General features: G+C 34.4%; 1 protein-coding gene across 1 annotated transcript in view; it reads right to left on the reverse strand.

The window, feature by feature from the left end:
* TECPR2 (tectonin beta-propeller repeat containing 2) overlaps positions 1–20,037 on the reverse strand; it is a 135,855-nt gene that overhangs the window by 52,383 nt on the left and 63,435 nt on the right. The window contains exons 12-16 of the mRNA XM_031953215.1: positions 16,746–16,926; positions 15,840–15,981; positions 13,316–13,556; positions 12,525–12,614; positions 6,672–6,905 (exon numbers count right to left, since the gene is read on the reverse strand). Of these exons, the coding sequence (XP_031809075.1) occupies positions 6,672–6,905; positions 12,525–12,614; positions 13,316–13,556; positions 15,840–15,981; positions 16,746–16,926 (888 nt within the window). The remainder of the gene's footprint in view (positions 1–6,671; positions 6,906–12,524; positions 12,615–13,315; positions 13,557–15,839; positions 15,982–16,745; positions 16,927–20,037) is intronic.

The raw sequence follows: 20,037 nt of genomic DNA on the forward strand, positions 1-20,037 counted from the left end.
TGTCATCAGAACCCAGTGCTGTGTAATTTGGTTTTAACTGGGTTTTTTTTGTTTGTTTGTTTGCTTATTATTAGGGATGGTTCTATAGTGGAAGAATAAAGGGCAAAAATATATGTGGAAATGACTGTGGTATGAAAACATCTTTAAAAAATGTTTTAACTTCAAGTCCTGGAATAATACATATTCACAATCAAAAAAACTAGGCTAGCAGCCAAAAATATCATATCCAGCAAAACTAACCATAATATTGAACCAAAAAAATGGACATTCAATGAACTCACAGATTTTCAGGAATTTGCCTTAACCAAACCTGAACTTAATAGAAAATTTAATATATAAAAGATAGCATCAAGAATAAATTTCAACAAGGACAAATTATTTTCTTTTTTAGATGGAAATGTAAACCATATGCTTAAGACTGATACCAATAACTGGATAATTCAAAAGAAAAATTGGGCAGAGCTGAGTATGATCTGACTCAAAAAAAGTACAACTGTCTAAAAAAATGGTAAAAATAATACTCTACAAATGAGAGGAAGAAATGATATAGAGGCATTAATTAGAGGAAGAGAATTGGTAGTTCTTGAAACCTACTCACATTGGTAATGGGCTAAATAGGGAATAATACATGTATATATCTTGAAGGGTATAGCAATTTCCAAAATCTATAAAGAAATGGGGGGGGGGGGCCCCACGGGGGAAATAGGAAAAAGTGATGTATAGAAGGGTGTGTAGATTTATGGCAGTGGGATAAGGTGGGTAGATTAATGGGAAAATGGTAAAGAGAGAAGGAAAGAGTGGAGGGAGAAGATAAATTAGAAATCCGTTGCTCAAATATTGATTAAATTACTTGTCTTGTCACTATGGGCAAAGCACTTTATCTCTTCAAATTATCAATGTCTTCATCTCTATGATAGGGATAGTACTACTTGTACTACCTGTACCTCATGAAACTTTCCTGAACAAAAATCTGTGTAAAGTGCTACATTAATGTAAGGTATGATAATGACGATTACAGAAAGAGCTATATTATTAACTTTCTGATAAATTGTAATGATTTTGATGTATATATTAAACTAGTTAGGTGTTGCTACAGAAGACTATGTCACTGTATCGGGAATGTTGTGGGGTCAATTACAAGCTGAAAGATCTCTTGCATCCCTGGTCTCTTACTACAGTGCCTGAACTACCTATTCCAATACAAGATCAATTAATAATATATACGTCCTTCTTTTATCTTGTTTCAAAGGTGTGAGTGAAATACTCAATCAGACTATGGGTTCCTTGAGGACAGGTAATGTTTTCTTTTTTCCCCACAACTTCTTGTACAATACTAGGAAAATGGAATATGATCAAGAATGTCTTGTTGAAATGAGGAGAGTATTATTGAAAAAGTCTGCCTAAAAACAATCAGCAGCAGTACCAAAATAACACATTAATACTAATTAGAAAATCATATTAAAGCCTAATGCAATTAAGAGTATAAATATAACAGTATCCCAAAGAAGTGAGGCTTTCCTTTCACAGAAATGTTCCCAATTTGCTCTGATTATCAAGAGGGATGTTAGGTTTTAGGGATGAAGCATCTGCTTCAGTGTCAAAGAGTGAAGCAGCTTCTATGTGTGTACTGGGGTGTGGGGTGGGAAGGAACTGTAGTCTGGCTAGTTCAATTCTCCACCGAGCTGAGGCTGGCACAACTTTCCACATGATTATTCTCCAGCCATAAGGGTCTTAGAGTCCTTGTTTAAGCCTGGCAAAGGCCAATAAGGGAGCAGTGCCAGGAACATGGAGAGAAAAGATTGAGGAACATCTGGCCCTGACGAAAAGCAAACCATAAGACCTATTTTCCTGCCTTATATGGTGGGGGGAAATGAGCCAACACATAAGAGTTTTGTTTTGTTGTTGTTGTTGTTATTGTTTTAAATAAAAGGGTATCCTAAGAACAAGAGTAGTGAAAAGGGACTCAGAGGATTTGAGTTCAAATACCTGTGTTCTAAATCAAAAGAAAAGGGGAGCTGTTGGAATCTTTACAAACTGTTAAGTCATTAGAGTTGATAGAGACAATAATTATCTAATTTAGCATGGTTCAGTATGATTGAGCTAATCCTATGAGGGGATGTTATGCGCCAGAACTTGAAACAAGGTACTAAGTACAACTGACAGAAACAATGCTTATGTTCACACCTTTAGAGAGCTCATATAAGCAAGAAGTATTTAAGTACTCATTGGAATTCACACGTTTGGGAGATTTCAGGGTTTAGTATGAGATATCCGAATTCACACCTCCCTTAATCCCTGCCTCCAAAAGGCGGAGTCAACCTTTTACACTCAGCATAAATAGAGCTTCAGTGAGCCACACGAGAGAGTTACTTCGAATTTAGGGCATTTTAAAATAAGCTCAGGAGTGACCCCCAGTGGGCCTTCAACAGAATTCTTTCTAAGGTGAGGTGATAAACCCTGCAGGAATTCTCCTTTGAACAATCCCATACCACACTGTACCTTTTCAATGACTTATCTCATTCTGCTTTGCATTTTAACTATTTGTATTTGCATACAATTTCTCATATTTCCCTTATTTAACCATAATTTTTGTGAGGCTAGAACAATGTCTCCATTGGATAATAGTTTCTCACATGTACTAGTTGTGTAATCCTGGGAAAGTTACAAACCATCTCTGTTCCTCCTATATCATGGGGTCAATGTGAAGATCAATTGAAAAAAAAACAAACAGAAAATTGCTTTGCAAATTTTGAACTGCTATAAAAATATCAGGACTTGTGATTCCTTTATTTTCCACCCCATGTTACTATTATTTCATACTTCATCAATTTGTATCCAATAGTTTTTTCCTTTTATTATTCACTTTTTAAAAATTTATTAAACTTTTCATGTCTAATAGATTGATAATATGTTAGAACTACTTTAACTATTTTTTAGACTACCATTATAACACAAATTTGTTTTGGCTAACTATAAGTATTTGTTACAAGGGAAAGAATTTCGATTTGATAAGAGACAGATAATATTCTAGAGGAATGTAACACACAGTGATACGGATATTTAAAAAAGAAGAAAATGAAGAAAAGAGTTATCAGTGAAACATCTTAAAATACATAGAAGAGAGCAGAAGGAAGTTCAGAAAGGGACAAAGACAAGAAAGGCAGTGTTGTTGATGACTTGTTAATGATTTATAATTTTTAAAAAATAAGCTATGTGACATGTTCATAGTTTCATATGTGATATTGTCCTTTCTGTCCTTTGTATATTGAAATATTTGTATTTATTAATGACTATAAAATTCAGAATAAAAATGTTTTAAAATATGAGGGAAGAAAAATGAAAGGAAGAAAGAAAAGAGAAGTGAACAAAGCAACAGATCCAGAAAAACTTGGGAAGTTTTACATGAACTGATGCAGAATAAAGTAAGCAGAAACAAGAAAACATTTTGTATAATAATAACAACATTGTAATAAAGGAAATCAGCTCTGAAAGACTTCAGAATTCTTAACAATGTAATGATCAACTCAAAAGACTGATTCTGAATCATGCCTACCACCTCTTGATTTGGAGGTGATGGACTAATGAAACGGTGCAGAATAAAATATCTGTTTTCAGACATGTGTGATGTATCAATTTGTTTTGCTGATTCTTGATGAGTGTTGATTAATATTATTAGAAAGGACTTTTATTTAGGGGGAAGAGGTGAGAGAGAGCAGGGAATAGTGATCAGTACTTAAAAAAAGAAAAGAAAAATGAACATTAATGAAACATTTTGAAATGCACAGAAGAGAGCCAAAGAAAATTCAGAGAAATACAAACAGGGCATTTTTAGAATTACCATATTAAATTTGTTATGTACTTTAAAAAAAACTGCATATAAACAGAAATTCCCAGTTTCATATACAATTCTCTTTATCTGTTCTTTGTATGTGGTAAAGTTATGTTTGTTGATTTTTGTCAAGCTAATAATTAAGAGAGAAAGAGAGAGAGAGAGAGAGAGAGAGAGAGAAAGTCAAACAGAGGGGTTTATATTTCATCATAGAGGCAACAGGAAGCCACTGAGGTTTTTTGGGGTTTTTTTTTTTGGATTGTGGTAGTGCTAAGAGTCTTGATTTTATATTAGGAAAATTACTTTAGCAGCAGTGTAGATAAATCAGAATTCAGGAGATGCTGTACTGGAGGCTTTTGCAATTGTCTATGTGTGGGGTAATGAGGATCTACAGTGATGGCTTTCTGAATAGAGTTAATGAGATGATCACAGAAATGTTGTAGAAATAGTAATGACAAGATTTCTCAACTGAATGGTTATATTGGCAGTAAAGAATTATTGAACTTTTTGAGTAGGGGAGTGAGATGGTCAGATCTGTACTTTAGGAATATGTGCTTTAGCAGCCATGGAGATTAGCTTGGAGAAGGAAGAGAAATTTGAGATAAGGAGACCAATTAGAAGGCTATTGCAATAGTCCAAGCAAAAGGTTAATGGTTTTTTTGTTGGTTTTTTTTTTGAGTGGAGAAAAGAGAGGATGGATCAAATGTTATAGAGTTAGAACTGAAAAGGCTTGACAACAGCCTGGATATATAGGCTAAAACTGAAGAATTAAGAATAACTGAGTTTGTAAACCTGAACAAACACAGTGATATCTTGCCAAAAGGAACAAAGAAGAATTCACAGAGGAAGTGGTAACTGAGGAAGGTCTTGAAGGATATGGAGAATTTTGAAAGGCAAGGTTGTCAAGAAGGAAGTGAGGGAAGGCATTCTAGACAGGGGATATATAGTATAAACAAAATGCAGTAAGGTAGGAAAATCTTGGGCACTTATGTTAAACAGTAGTTCAATTTAACTGAAGTATAAGGCACATGTAGAAGAGTAATGGGAAACAAGTTTGGAAAGACAGCTAACATATTGTGAAGGAGCTTAAAGACCAGACTAAATAATTTGGGCTTTAACTTCCTAATGCACATTTTAATCATATTTTTCTACTTAAAAATATTCACTCATTATTTACCCTCATAGCCCATATATGGATTATTCTGTTCAGTTCTGGTTAACGTAGTTTAGGAAAGTCATTTGTAATCTAGAATCCAAAGGAGGGAAACAGGGATGGCAGATTGCTTGAAGGAAATGTAGGTATTTAGATAAGGAGAGAATAATCAAGGGCCTTTAAGTATATGAAGGGCTACAATGGAGAAGAGAGAAATTCAGACAAGAGATACAGACAGAGCACTTAATAAATACTTACTGTTAAGAAATTTTAGAAACCTTCAGGAGAAATTTCACAAAAGTAAAGTACTTAATAAAGTGAATTTTTATCACTTTACATTGGGACTAGACAATAAGGTCCTTTACCCTCTACTGATTATAACTAACTATGAGTGCCTCCCAAAATACAGTCTTGGGTGGTTTTTCTCTTTTTGTCATATATTATATCATGAAGTGAACTCAAAGGACCCCACAGGTTTATTGTATACAGAAGATTTTCACATGTAAATAACCTATTTTAGCCTTACTCATTGAACATCCCAAACTGGATATTCCATAAGCATCTCCAATTCCAAAAACAGAACTCTCTCTCTCCCCTTAAGTCCTTTCCCTGCCAACTACTGAAGGCATCACTCATAAGGTTCATAACCTGTGTCCTTCTCAACTCCTCACCTCTACTTACTCTCATATCTAATCTGTTAAGTGCTGTTGTTTACCTTCACAACATCTCGCACATAGTCTACTTCTCTCCACTCACACTGCCAACCTCCCATTACAGGCCTTCATTACCTCTCACACTTGGTCTATTACAATAGCTTCTTTTGTCCTCCCTGCTTTCCCCTTCCCACTACAGTCTATCCACTTAGCTGTCAAAAGTGATTGTCCTAAAGCTCTTATTATCCTTCATTAATCAATAAATTCTGGTGGCTCTTTATGTGATCCTTATGTGATATTGGGTCCTTTCCTTAATAATCTGAGCCCTTCCAGGTTTCTCACCGTCCTATACTTTACTATCCTCAATGAATCCTATGATTCAACTATAGTGGCCTCCTTGTTGCTCCTTACTTAGAACATTAAATCATCTCCCATTTCTATGACTTTACACTGGTCATACCTCATATGCCTAAAAAGCTCTTTTTTTCACCTTTGCTCCCAGGCTTCAACCCCAATTCCAACTTCTGAAAGAGGCTCTTCCTAGTTGCTCCAGTTATTGTGCCTTCCGTTCTGAATTATTCTGAATATATCTTGTATGTATACAGTTATTTACATGTCTCCCCCATTTTTTTTTTTTGGCTTTCATTTGTATTTCTGCCACTTTACACAGTACTTGGTATATGGTGTTTAATAAATACCTGGTAACACGATTTGTACAGGAAAAATTATAATAATAAGGGCATTTGTTTAACATTTTAAGATTTTATAAAGTACAAAACAAAACAAAACAAAAAAAAAAAAAACCCTGTGAAGCAGGTTAGTACAAATATGATTACTTTGTTGTTTGTTTTTTTTTAAACAAATAACATGAAATAATTTGCCTAGGATCATTTAGGTAGGAAGTTTCATAGCCAAAAATCTGTGTCTAGATCTTTTGATTTGAAGTTCAGCATTCTTACATCTGCATCATATTATATTTACAGTATAGCAGATGATTTAAATCATAATTTAAAGAAAGATAATCCAATAGTCGTACCTAATTGAGAAAGGTCCAGCCTCATCCAATGCATTCCTGTTGGGCAGCTTTTGGACAGTGTTCTGATAAACACTTGTCCAAAGCTATCTAAGCCCCATATGGCATCCTGGCAGGCAGAGTATGCTATCATTTCAGTATCAGGAGGAAGTTGAACTGTAGAAGGACGGAATTGTGGATTCTGGTCACTCACACAAAAAAGATCCTTGGCACTCTGGCACAACCACAAAAAGCTTCCTGTAGGGGAAAAAAAAAAATCACATTTGTTGTTAAGTACTATTCACAAGTGACTCACCTGGCTCAAAAGTAGAACACGGAGTCACTATTTTACTTTTATGCACATGTCACGCAAACTAATTACAAACACTGTATAGCTACTGACTAAAAAGCAAGTTTGCTGGTGATTTCTATTGCTTCTTATTCTTCTATTAGTTAGCTAACAAACTCAAATACAGTTCATTTGAAACAATGCTGCCAACACAGCTAGAATGAAAGGTAACAGAAGTAATAAAAGACAAGGCCCTTTTGCCCTTTACATTTCAAAGAGAGGTTTTTTTTTTTTTTTTTTGCACTTCTTCAATAAACTTATGTATTATTTTGTATTATAATTATTTGTATATGTGTTCTACAACTTGATACTTGATACTATGGAGGCAGGAATTGATTTCTTTTAAATTGGCTGGTTGGAATATTGTTTTTTATACCACCAAAAGGTATCACGCTATTCCTTTTCCTATCCCTTTTCCAGAAAGCTAATTCATATAACAAATCATTTTGTTTAAAAGAAAAAAAAATAGAGAAAAAAAATTTACAAAACCAATCATTGTGCTAAATAAAATCTGAAAATATATGCAGTGTGTTATATCTGTAGATCTCCCATTTCTGCAAAGGAGTAGACAAATAACAAACTGCCTCAATTTCTTCAACTGTAAAATGGGGATAATAGCATTTATCTCATATAGGTTATTAGTGAAGATCAAAGGAGATAAGATTTGCAAAAAGTGCTTAGTTAGCCCAGTGTCTGGAACTTTCTCTCTCCTTCCTTCCCTCAAGTAAAGTGTTTTGGACCTCATAGTCACATAAAAAATATGTACTGAATGAATGAGTTAATGAAAGAACTACAGTTATTTGTATACATGTTCTATTCTTGACCAGACTAAACTTCACTGAGTAACTTTTTTCCTTCCTAAGAAACTAATAGTGTTTAATGTTTAATTGTTTAGAGTTCAATGTTAATTGAATTATTGAAAAAGCACAATGAAAAGAACGGAAGGAATTTCCTTTTGGCTATAAATCTCAGCGAACTTTTTATAGCTCTAAGCACTGGAAAGCTCTGAATCAGAGTACTAAATATTGACATTCACTAACATAGGATTGCCTTTCTTCAAATAACTTAATTTTCCTATGAAGATGAAAAAATATTCAATTTCTACTTTAGATAAAAAGTTTGGCAAAGTTTAACAAGTAGTATCAAAATGATAACCCCATTTAAAAATTATTTTTATAAACTTAGTAATTATCACATTCAAATATACTAACATGAATATTTTTAAGACTATACATGAAACAACTTTCTTTATCAGAGTTTGATAAAATGTGTATATTACAAGAAAAAAACAACATAAATTACAGCAGCAATCAGATAGAGAAAAAGTTTACCCAAAAAATTTCTTACAGAAGGGATAGGGCCTAGCATTTCAATGGTGTAAGTCAACTCTCCGATAAGGAAACTTCTTATACCAATGCAGATTAGTATCTCTTCTTCAACTTAGGCTTGGAATCCAGAGAGGTCACATACATGTCTTGTTCAAATATCCAGCCAGGTGTGTCAGAGGCAGGAACTGAACCAAGCTCTTTTTGTTAATGAAGACTGATATTTACCTCTATCAAATGAGTTACAAAATTATCCTGTTTATTTCTGTCTCCTGTTTAGAGTTTTCTTCCTTCTAAGTTTTTTCTGGCTTTTCTGCTGTTTTTATTTTTATAAATCTATTTTCTTTTGGTTCTATCCTTTTAGGTCCAATCCATTTCATATCACTCTCTCCTTATTTCTTTGTATTATTCACATTTATCATCTGTGATGTAATGATATCTCATTACATTTACATTCCACATTATTCTGTCATTTCCTAACTACTGGACACACAAGTTCTTTATGATTTTATTATGACAGCTTGTGGTGCCAGGACTATTTTTTGTTTAAGCGTACAGGTTTTGAAGCTCATTTTGGATACTGTCATATTGCTCTCCAAAAAGACTGTACCAAATCACTAGAGCTGGAATAAAGATCCTGTCTTTGCACAGGATCAACTAACCTTGAACTTTATTAGTCTTAACTACTGGGTAAAAATTTTATTTTCTACAAACTCTTATACCTTTTAGTATAAACAAATACAGTTCAATTTAGTTCAATTATACTAACAATTAAGCACTATTTGTAAGGCACTGTGTTATGCACTAATGATACCAATTCCAAAAGAAAGTTGTCCCTGTTTTAAGTTTCAAACTATACTTTTATAAAGCTGTAATCATTAAATCTATTTGGTGTTGGTTAAAAATTAGAAAAGTTGATGAAAGGAAAAGATCAGGTAAGTTCCCAGAGCGATTGGACAGAGAAGTCTAGTGTTCCATAAACTTGGAAAAGCTGGTATAAATTGATATAGAATGAAGTAAAAAAAGAACTAGAAAAACAACTCACATGATGAACACAATAATATAAAGATATAATAATATAATACAACATAACACATGTAATATAATTAATAAAACATCAGAAGACTTGAGAATTCTAAGCAATGAAATGATCAATCAGGAAGTAGGAAGATTGCTGGTAAGGTAGAGCTTCTCTTCTCCCCTTAGCAAATAAGCAAAATAAGCCATTCACATTCAGTAACAGCTAATGTGCTCATTTGTTTTGACAAGGGAGGATTGTTATGAACAAAAGGATCACTAGAAAATGACAGCAAGATTTTTAAAGAGAACAATAATAAACTATTGAATAATAAAAAATGAATTTATAAAAACTGATGAAACCATTGAGGGAATATGTGTAGAGTGAAGAGGTACCAAGACAGGGCATTGAGACCACCTATGCTTAATGACTAGGAAATGAAAGATGATCTTTTAAACAAGTTTTGTAAGAGGTAGTCAGATAGGTAGGAAGAAAACTCTAAGTAAATAATGCCATGAATGATAATGGAGGAGAAACTATACATAAAGAGAAGGTAACTGATGGTATCAAATATCACAGAATGGTTAAGTAAAATAAGGCCAGAGGGCTAGAGTCAAAAGAGCTAGAGAAGTTAAGAAAATCGCTAAAAGAATCACTGGTAGTCCTATAAAGACCAGTTTCATTCCAATGAATATTAGGGTTGAAAGCTAGATTAAAAGGGGCTAAGAACTGAGTGGGGGCATATATAACAAAGAAATCAAAGACACAGGGAAAACACCTATAAGTACAAAAATATTTTTAATAGTACTTTTTATTGTATCATAGATTTAGAAACAAAGTAGGTCCCTGTCAATTAGGAAAAAGATGAATAAACTGGATTTTATGAGTGAAAAGTTATGCATAAGAAACAGTGAATATATACAATAAAAATGATAAATATGATATTCACAGAAATAATGTAAAGACTTACAAGGACTAATAAAGAAGGATAGGAATGGAATCAGGAGAAAAATTTTTATTACCACAATGATGAAGCCGAAAATAACTTTGAATGATTACATAACTTGAACTAATCACAGCAAAGCGTGCCAGTACAGGTAGATGGTGGTACAGAATAAGAAATACATTTTCAAATATGGTCAGTGTGAAGAATTGGTAACTTGAATAAACTTATTTATTTAACGGGAGGACTTCAATTTGGAGTAAGAAAGGTGTAGAATGATGGACAGAAGCAGCTACATCCAAAGAAAGAACACTGGGAAATGAATGTAAACTGCTTGCATTTTTGTTTTTCTTCCCAGGTTATTTCTACCTTCTGAATCCAATTCTCCCTGTGCAACAAGAGAATTGTTCGGTTCTGCGCACATATATTGTATCTAAGATATACTGTAACCTCTTTAACATGTATAAGACTGCTTGCCATCTAGGGGAGGGGGTGGAGGGAGAGAGGGGAAAAATCGGAACAGAAGTGAGTGCAAGGGATAATGTAAAAAATTACCCAGGCATGGGTTCTGTCAATAAAAAATTATAATTAAAAAGAAAGAAAGAAAGGTGTAGAGAGAAAAAAAGTAAAGGAGGAAGAAAAGGAAGAAAGGAAAGAATATCAATAAAATACTTAATTACAAAAAACAAAATGAAGAGAAATTCAGGTAACACAAATAAGGCAATTCTGTTACTCCTGTGTTAAGTTTAAAAGGCATCTTTAAAAAAAATACATATCAGTTATTAAGTTCATCATAAAAAACATACCACCCACCCACACATACACCCACCCCCTCCCCCCCACCCCCTCCCCATACAGAAGGCAAGGAAATGGAAGTAACAAACGGAAACAGATCTGTTTAAGATTTTAATAGAAGGATATAAAGGAAAGAAATAGAGCAATAGCCTGAAGGGATGGAGTATAAGTATTTTAACAATAGGGGAGACCAGCATATATTGGTAAGCAACAGGGAGAAGATAGTGGACAAAGATGGGATTAAGAGTCAATAACTAGACAGAAAGAAAATGATGTGGAAAAGATATAGGAGGCAATGGAAAAAACAACAAGTAAATGATAGAAGTTGGCTCTGGCAAAATTAAGGACCACTTTTTTCTGAGACTGGAGTAAAACAAGAATCGAAGAAAGATTTTCAAAAGTTTATGTGGAACAGAGAAGAAAACACTCAAAGCAGAGTTTCTGTTTTCTCAGTAACCTAGGAAATAAAGTTTCTTGCTGAGAGGAAGGAAGAAGTAGAGCTGGTGTCTTGATGAACATGCACTATGAATTGGAGTCACTGGGAAGAATATAAGTATTGCATCATAGCAGTGAGGATTCACCTAAAATCAGATATGGTTTTTGGGTTGTTGTTTTTAAATGTGGATTTCCTTCCCTTCCCAAATAAAAGTAGAGAAAGCAGATGAGGAGTTGGTAATCAAAGATTAGCATATATTAAGGAATAAGTATAGAACAAGGCATCAACATAGTATGCAAATGAACTAATCACAGAGTCAAGATAGTGAAAGGAAGAAAGTATAGCAATGTAAAAATAAAGGATGGTAGAAAAGGAAGAGTGAAAGACTGAAAGTCATGCTAAGGACAGAGGAATAAGAAAGAAAATGAGAAAGGACAGAAGATTATGATACAGCAGAGGAGGGGCAAAAGAATGCAAAGGACTGGGGGAATGAGTGGAGGTGACAAAGGGATGGGATTTGGATATCCAGAGGGAAAATAAAAGCATTGAATACTTAAGGATAAGTGTTACAGGCTGATAGGAGAGAAAGTAACAAAAAAAGATTTGGGAAGGACAAAAGTAAATCTACTCCTCATTTTCCTTGAGGAATATTTTTGAAAATTATCTGATGTCTATTTAAGACAAACTCTACCTATCCCTATATTAGGGATAAAGGAACTATGCTTTTATATATAAAAATACCATGCTTTTAAATATAAACATACTTTAGAAAAAAGGATCTTTTCTCAAGCACCGGGCTCCCTTGATAACCCAATCTAAAAGGTTCATGTAGCTGGTACAAATGGCAATGACTAATAATAATAGGTTGAAAACTGCATTATCATATCTGTGAATGAGATGCTTGCAAGATGACAACATTCACTATCACATAGAAAATAATAATAAAATTTGGCTTTAACTTATTTATACATTATGCATTACATTTCTTAACTAAACCAAAAAGTGACCAACCTTCTTTAGTAGGAGCTGCAGAAGCCAACACAAATACCCATTTTGTTGCTGAAGCAGTACCACGTGGAACAACATTATTCCAATATGTCCCTGGAAATAATTGAGAAAACTAATCAATTCCTTTTCTTATCTGACTATTAATCAAAACCTCTGACAATTGTAGATTATCTAGTTAATACAGAAGAATGCATTTGAAGCTTTATGTTTGTTTTGCTTGAGAGTACTAACAAGATGGATACACAAAGATATTTACTATCTTTTTTGAAAGCAAGAGAGAAGAGAGGTTGGGCTCACAAAGTAAGTGATTCATTTACAAAAAATGTTGTGGCTACATTTTCATTCTAACACTCTCTGAAGAGCCTTTACAATTATTCCATTTAAGAAGTGTCACTATTTTTTTTTTCCAGAGATACAACATTCCACTTTATTAGGATTTTATAAAGTTTGAAGTTGGGAAAAGTTGTTTTTTCTCCCATGTAAACAGAAAATTTAGTCAATAGTCACTTAAGAGTTGCTCTATTCATAACACATCATAATACACTTTTGATGATAATTTATCACTTACCATCAAGACATTGGTATTTCAATGTTAGGTTAAATGTTATGTTAGGTTAAAAAAATAAAGAGCAATTATACAACTTTAAGACTCCTTTCTATTACTATGTCCTCAAACCACCATATTTAAAATATGTATCTTTTTCATCTAAGGACTTAAAGCTCATCTTTCAGCATTTACTTTTAGAATAAGGCTAATTTTTACAAAAAACAGGAATAAAAAAAAATCCACTAACCTACTAGACTTCCTTTTGCTACATGGAATTCATTCTTGCCTGACGAGATCCAAACGCCACTATTATTGACACCAAGCAAGCTTGGTTGACACTGAAGTTGCTGTGGCCAAAATGTTATTCGAAGTTTATCTGCCATCTTCTCCACAGGAGCCTGTGCAGCTGTTGCCACTGTGTGTGTGGCATGAATTATTGTCTGGAACAAACTGCCCTGGTCAAACACCACATAATCTGTGATGCTTACCTATAAAGAACACCACAGAACATGGCAGCCATGAACTCATTTGTACATTTGCTAGTTCTATGGTTAATCTGTAGCCCACATCCATCTCTCTGAATTTCTTTTCAAATTCTCTTAAAAAACTGGGTCAAATGCTTACCTCCTAAACCCCCTCAGTTCTCAAAATGTAGTCCAGAGACTCCTGAAAGTCCATGAGACCATTTCAGGGAATTTGCAAGTTAAAACTATTTTTATAATAATATAAAGATGTTTAATTTTGAATATAAATATCTAGAGATACAAAACAAAAATTCTTGGTGGGAGGACCTCAATAATTCTTAAGCATATAAGTGGGACCCAAGAAATAGTCTAATCCAATCCAAAAAGCATTTATTAAGCACCCGTTATGGATAATTATGTTCTAGGTGTTGGAAGTATAAAAACAAAAAGAAAAGTTGTGCCCGCCACAACTTAATGTTCTTTCTAAAGGGGAAATAAACAATATGTAAATAGATAAGTTCATTTACAGAATTTAAGGAGAAAGTATTAAAATGTGGGGGGGATCAGGAAAAACACATGAATTGAAAAAAGCTACCGATTCCTTCTGAGATAAGGAGGGACATGTGTTCCATGCATGAAGGGGAAAGACTGTGAAAAGGCATAGAAATGGGAGACAGAATAATAAATATGAAAAACAACAAATTAGTCAATTTGGAAGGAATTGTATCCTAATTAAGAATGACAGTGAAAGGAATCACTATAGTATTTAGTAAAAATTCTTTTTAAAAAATGAGATTCTATCATAGGATAATAAATTATACAGTCATTGACATTGCATACCTTAGTTAAAAATAAGTGCTAGATAAAATATATAAGCAGATAACATTATGTAGTGAACATTCTAGATACCCCAGAATGTTTTACCCACAGACAACAGAAAAATCATTGTTTTTCTGACTCAGCAAAAGATCAAACATAACTTCTTTTCCACATTCTCACTGTCATACATTTAGAGCTGGGGGGATGATAATGGGCACTTTGTCTAACCATCCTTATTTGACAAATAAGAAAACTGAAGCCCAATAAGGGCTTTGCTCATGTAAAGGACCCACAACCACTTAAAAAATAAGCAGTATGGCTGGCTGTATAAATACAAGTAATACTGAAAAAACTTGGAACCTAAATATGACATATTCCAAAAACTTCATTTCAGTATCATCTCTTTATTAACTTTTACAACAGATCCTTGGTGATTGACAACGAAATTACATCAACAATGAAAGCTACCAAAGCATGTATTATCTATGTGGAAGTAGAAAAGCAAACAAGGGAAAGTAACAATTTCTTTCGAAGGCTAAATTCTAAGTGATTCCAGGGCTAAGATACCCAAGAAATGACTGAAATAATCATATAAAAAGTTGATTTTAGGGGAACATAGGTGGTGCAGTAGATAGAACACCAGCCCTTAAGTGAGGAGGACCTGAGTTCAAATCTGGCCTCAGACCCTTAAAACCTCCTAGCTGTGTGACCCTGGGCAAGGCACTTAACCCCAATTGCCTCGAAAGAAAGAAAGAAAGAAAGGAAGAAAGAAAAGTTCATTTTAAGATGCATCTTCCTGTTATATACTCAAAACATATTTATGAGAAAAGTTAGAAAAAAAGTTAAAATTTCCCTGACATTGCCTTCACTTAATAAATTTCAAACAAATCTTTTAATTAAGTAACTACATATGAACATTAACTGTGGTTTAACACTATACATATATACATATGCCTACTGTTATTCCCCATAATACATTTCCACAGACATAAACATCATCATTAACTAGATGTTCAGTCTGCTGCTACTAGGTTTATTTTAGTATTACACATACTATCACCTTTCTAAAGAGGAAAAATAAAGCCTGCTTTATTTAATTAAAGTAGGATTTCCAAGCTATCTTTCCAGAGATGATGCTTTTAATGGGCAGAGAGAGAGACAAAGGGGGAGGGGGAAGGGGAAGGGAGGGAAGGAAGGAAGAGAGAGAGAGAGAGAGAGAGAGAGAGAGAGAGAGAGGAGAGAGAGGAGAGAGAGAGAGAAGGAGAGGGAGGGAAAGAGAGGCAGGGAGAGAGAGGGAAGGAGAAGGAAAGAGAGGGAAGGAGAGAGGAGGGAGAGGGAGGAGAAAAAGTGGGAGGGAGAAAGTAGGAGGAAAGGAGGGTAAGAAGGAGGGAGTGGAAGGGAGAGGTAGAGGAAGGGAAAGATATTTTGAGAGCTCCTTGAGACTACCTATGGATAAATAGTGGCCCTTATTGATAGCTGAATGCCTACTTGCCACCAATGGTCATCATCTCCTTGAGGTTTCTTGGAAACAACACCAGTTCTGAACCAGAGATTTCCATGGATGTCCAAAGCCCATATGGTTTGCTGATCTCCAAGAGTTATACATACAGGTTCCAAAGCTTGCCTTTCACTGCAGGCATTAAAAATTGAAGGAAAAAAAGCAAATAACTAGATTACATATTGAAATTACCAAAATTTTCATTCAATAATTAAATGTCCACAGAATAAAATGACCAGGGCATAGTCTTACCCTTAAGGACCTAACAATCGACCTCCAACAAAGTAAGAGGTTTGGAGATTTATATTCCACTATCATGCAGTAAAATACATGGCTCTGAGAACCTGAGGTCACCTCTATGACATAAGGAGGAACCAGAATTTGAATTCACCAAACAAAAAGGGAGCAAGGAAAAACGTGTCAATGTGCAAAAGAGCAGCAAAAGCTCCTTAAGTTCTCATTTTTTGGTACCACATCATAATAACTCAGAAAAAAAGGACAACTCAGCACTCTAGGGATGTTCAAAAAACATTTATCTATTTTTTTTTCTTAGAATTGTGAACACATATTAGCAACTTTATTTGGTGCAAACAATAATACTTTGAGTTTCAATTAAGTATCAAGTATAAGGGCTAATTTTGACAGAAACAGATGAAAATTGAAAATCTGGTACTAGGCAAATGTGGATTCCACTCAGTTTTCCTAAAGTGGAAAAAGAAATCTTTGGAAATAAAGAGACATCAGATTCTGAAGAATTTAATTTTATCAAAGTTTATTACATGGTATTTCAAGTTAGAAAACAGCTTCAATACATTAGATTACACATGAATACATAACATTCTACTATTTGGCAGTCTAATTTTCAAAGAATTTCCTTAACCAATGTATAATATTACCTTATAATGTCACATTTCCATTGTTCCCCTTCGGGACAGAAGCTGCTCACTCCCTCTCGATACAGAAGTGCCCTTTGTTCAGTTAATGCCCATACCACATTGTTTCGAGATGTGATTTGGGACAGAGGATATGGGCAGTCAATCTTCACAGCTCTGGCACAAGGACGATCCACACTCAAACCTTTAAATAAAACAAAGATATGTGGAGCAGCTAGGTGGTCCAATGGATAGAGCACCAGCCATGAAGTTCAAATATGATCTTAGACACTTAACACTTCCCAGCTGGTGTGTGACCTTGGGCAAATCATTTAACCCCAATTGCCTCAATAATAAATAAATAAAATAAAACAAAGATATAAAGCCCTGATTCTTTGGAGATCACTGTACTTTAAATTTCTCATTTATATCTATAGCAACCATGCTAGTTCTGGTCCTTATTATTGTTATTTAACAGAAATAATATCCGTTTGGTTTCTGCACACGAAATGGAATAGCTTAATGTAAGCCCTAGGAAGGGGAAAAATTATTCTATTACTAATTGCACTTTAATGATCTCTTTTTAGATTTGGCAAGGCAATATAAATGATTTGCACTAGATCTATTATAAGAAGAAACACTTTAAATTGATCTAAACAATTTGAAAATTCAACTTAATTCTACATTTATATGCATGAAACTGTGCTAGGTAGTAGCAATACAAAGACTAAATCCAAAACAGTACCTTCATTACAGAGGCTTACAAAATAAAAAGGGGATAAAAAAGGAAGAATACAACTTGAACACAAATATAAGTACAGAGGCAAAGAAGGAATCTAGATAAAATATTCTAAGAAAACTTGAACAAATCAAAATCATTTTATCTGGGTGGAAGAGGAAAAGGGACACTTCAAGAAACAGAGACAACTGGATGGGACTTCCAGAAAAATGAAGATTTGACAGGCATGTGGTGTAATCTACAAAGCATCCTGGATTTGGAGTCAAATCATCTATGTTCAAATCCCGACCCTATTATGTTAGTATTTTAACCCTATGGTACTTGTGGCAAATTACTTAATTGCTCTAAGTTTCAGTTTCCTCAAGAGAGTTACTCTAGATAGTATTGAAATCTCTTCTAAGAATGAGGAGGAAATATATTTCAAGCATGGAGATGGAATAAGTTCTTCAGCTACCAATTTGCCACAAAAAGAAAACATAAAAGAATCATTTCTAAAACTGATCCTCTAAAACCTTAGCTGATGAGCTATGCTCCAAAGTCTTCAAGATTTTAATTTAATCTAAGAGTGCTATTTATGAATAGCATGTTGGGGGGTGGGGAGGAAATGGAGGCAGCCAAGATAGTGGAGAGCAGACACAGCTCTCTGTGACCTCCTCCAACCTTCTCTCAAATCAACAGCAGATTAAGCCTCTAAACTGGTCTTGGAGTCAAAAAATCCATAAATATTTGGAGTATAACACATTCCCAGAAGAAGATACCTTGGTCTTCCAACTTCAGAACAGGTCTCTTTTAAATGGGCAGGGGGACAGTCTACTGAGCCCAGACCACAGCACAAGGCGACTAGAGCAAGGAGCTGGGGCAGTGAATCAGAGCATTGAGTTCCATGCACCAGGGAATCTTCTGTGAGCCTTTTAGGTCACTCTGTCCTGGTTGCAAGCAGGTGGTTTGGCAGATTTGCCTTTTGTAAAGGGCAAATTGTAAACCACTGAAGCCCAGAAGAATGCTGGACTTAGCCACCATTAGCCAGCACTGGAACTCAATCAACAGAACAGCCCCAGGGAAATTTAAAGTAGTTATAGCTACTTTACATTGAAAAGATCTCAAGCCTTAAAAAAAAATAAATACAAAACAAAAAAGAACTCTCACTATAGACAGCTATTATGGAGAGAGAGAACAGACTTCAAATCCTGAGGTTTCTAAAGGCAAAGCAACTCCAGAAGAAGTTCCAAAGAGAGACATGAGCTGGTCCCCATTTCACAAGGCTTTCTTTGAAGATTGCATAAAGGATCTTAAAAGAGTTAGAAGCAAAATGGGGAAATGAAATGAGAACATTGTAAGAAGGAATGGAAAAAAATGGAAAAAGAATGCAATGAATAAAAAAAGAGATCCCAAAATTAAATCCCAAAACTGAACAAAAAATTTCATCTCCAAACACAGAACTCAAGAGAAGCATAAAAAGGTAAAAAGGAAAGAACTCTTGAGAACTATGTTTCTGTTACGGGTATACTTAGAGAATGTGGGTATAAGTTGATTTTATTATGATAATAAGAAAAATAAACTAGAGGTAGAAAGGGGATCATACTAGAAAAAGAAAAAAGGTAAAATGAGGGAAATTACATCTCACAAAGAGGCAAAGAAAACCTATTATTATTGTGAGAAAGAAGGGAGAGGAATGTGTGAATCTTACTCTCATTTGGCTCTAAAAGAGAATATCAGACATATTTGGTATCATAAAGAAACTTGTCTCATAGGGAAGTAAGAGGGAAAGGGGAAAAAAAGGGAAGGGCTAATAGAAGGAAAAACAGAAGAATTAGGGGAACGATGTAAAAAAGGGAGATGGGCTCTAAAGGGGGAATACTAAGGGAGGTGGTTATCAAAAGCAAAATACTAGGGAGGAAGGAAGGGAGAAAGGAAAGAGAAAAGCATAACTTAGAGTAAATAAGGTGGCAGGAAATACAGAATTAGTTATTTTAACAGTGAATGTGAATGGGATGAACTCTTCCATAAAACAGAAGGGGATAGCAGACTGGATTAAAAGCCAGAATCCTGCAATATGTTGTTTACAAGAAACACATTTAAAGAATAGTGATACATACAGAATGAAGGAAGAGGTCTGGAGCAGAATATATTATGTTTCATGTGAAGAAAAAAAAGCAGGGGTAGCGATCCTGATCTCAGATCAATAAAAGCAAAGATAGATCTAATTAAAAGAGATAAGGAAGAAAGCTATATCTTACCAAAGAGTACCATAGATAATGAAGTAATATATCAATACTAAACATATATACACCAAGTGGTATAATGGAAATTCCTAAAAGAGAAGTTGAAAGATGAAAGAAGAAATAAGACAGCAAAACTATACTAGTAGGGGAATCTCAACCTCCCTCTCTCAGAACTAGATGAATCGAGTCACAAAATAAATAAGAAAGAAGTTAAAGAGATAAACAAAATGTTAGAAAAGTTGGGTATGATAGATCTTTGGAGAAAACTGAATGGAGACAGAAAAGAGTTTATTTTTTTGCTCAGTGGTTAATGGAACTTATACAAAAACTGACCATGTGTCAGGGCATAGAAACC

This window comes from Sarcophilus harrisii, chromosome 2, assembly GCF_902635505.1.
Source record: "Sarcophilus harrisii chromosome 2, mSarHar1.11, whole genome shotgun sequence".
NCBI classification, from domain to species: Eukaryota; Metazoa; Chordata; class Mammalia; order Dasyuromorphia; family Dasyuridae; genus Sarcophilus; species Sarcophilus harrisii.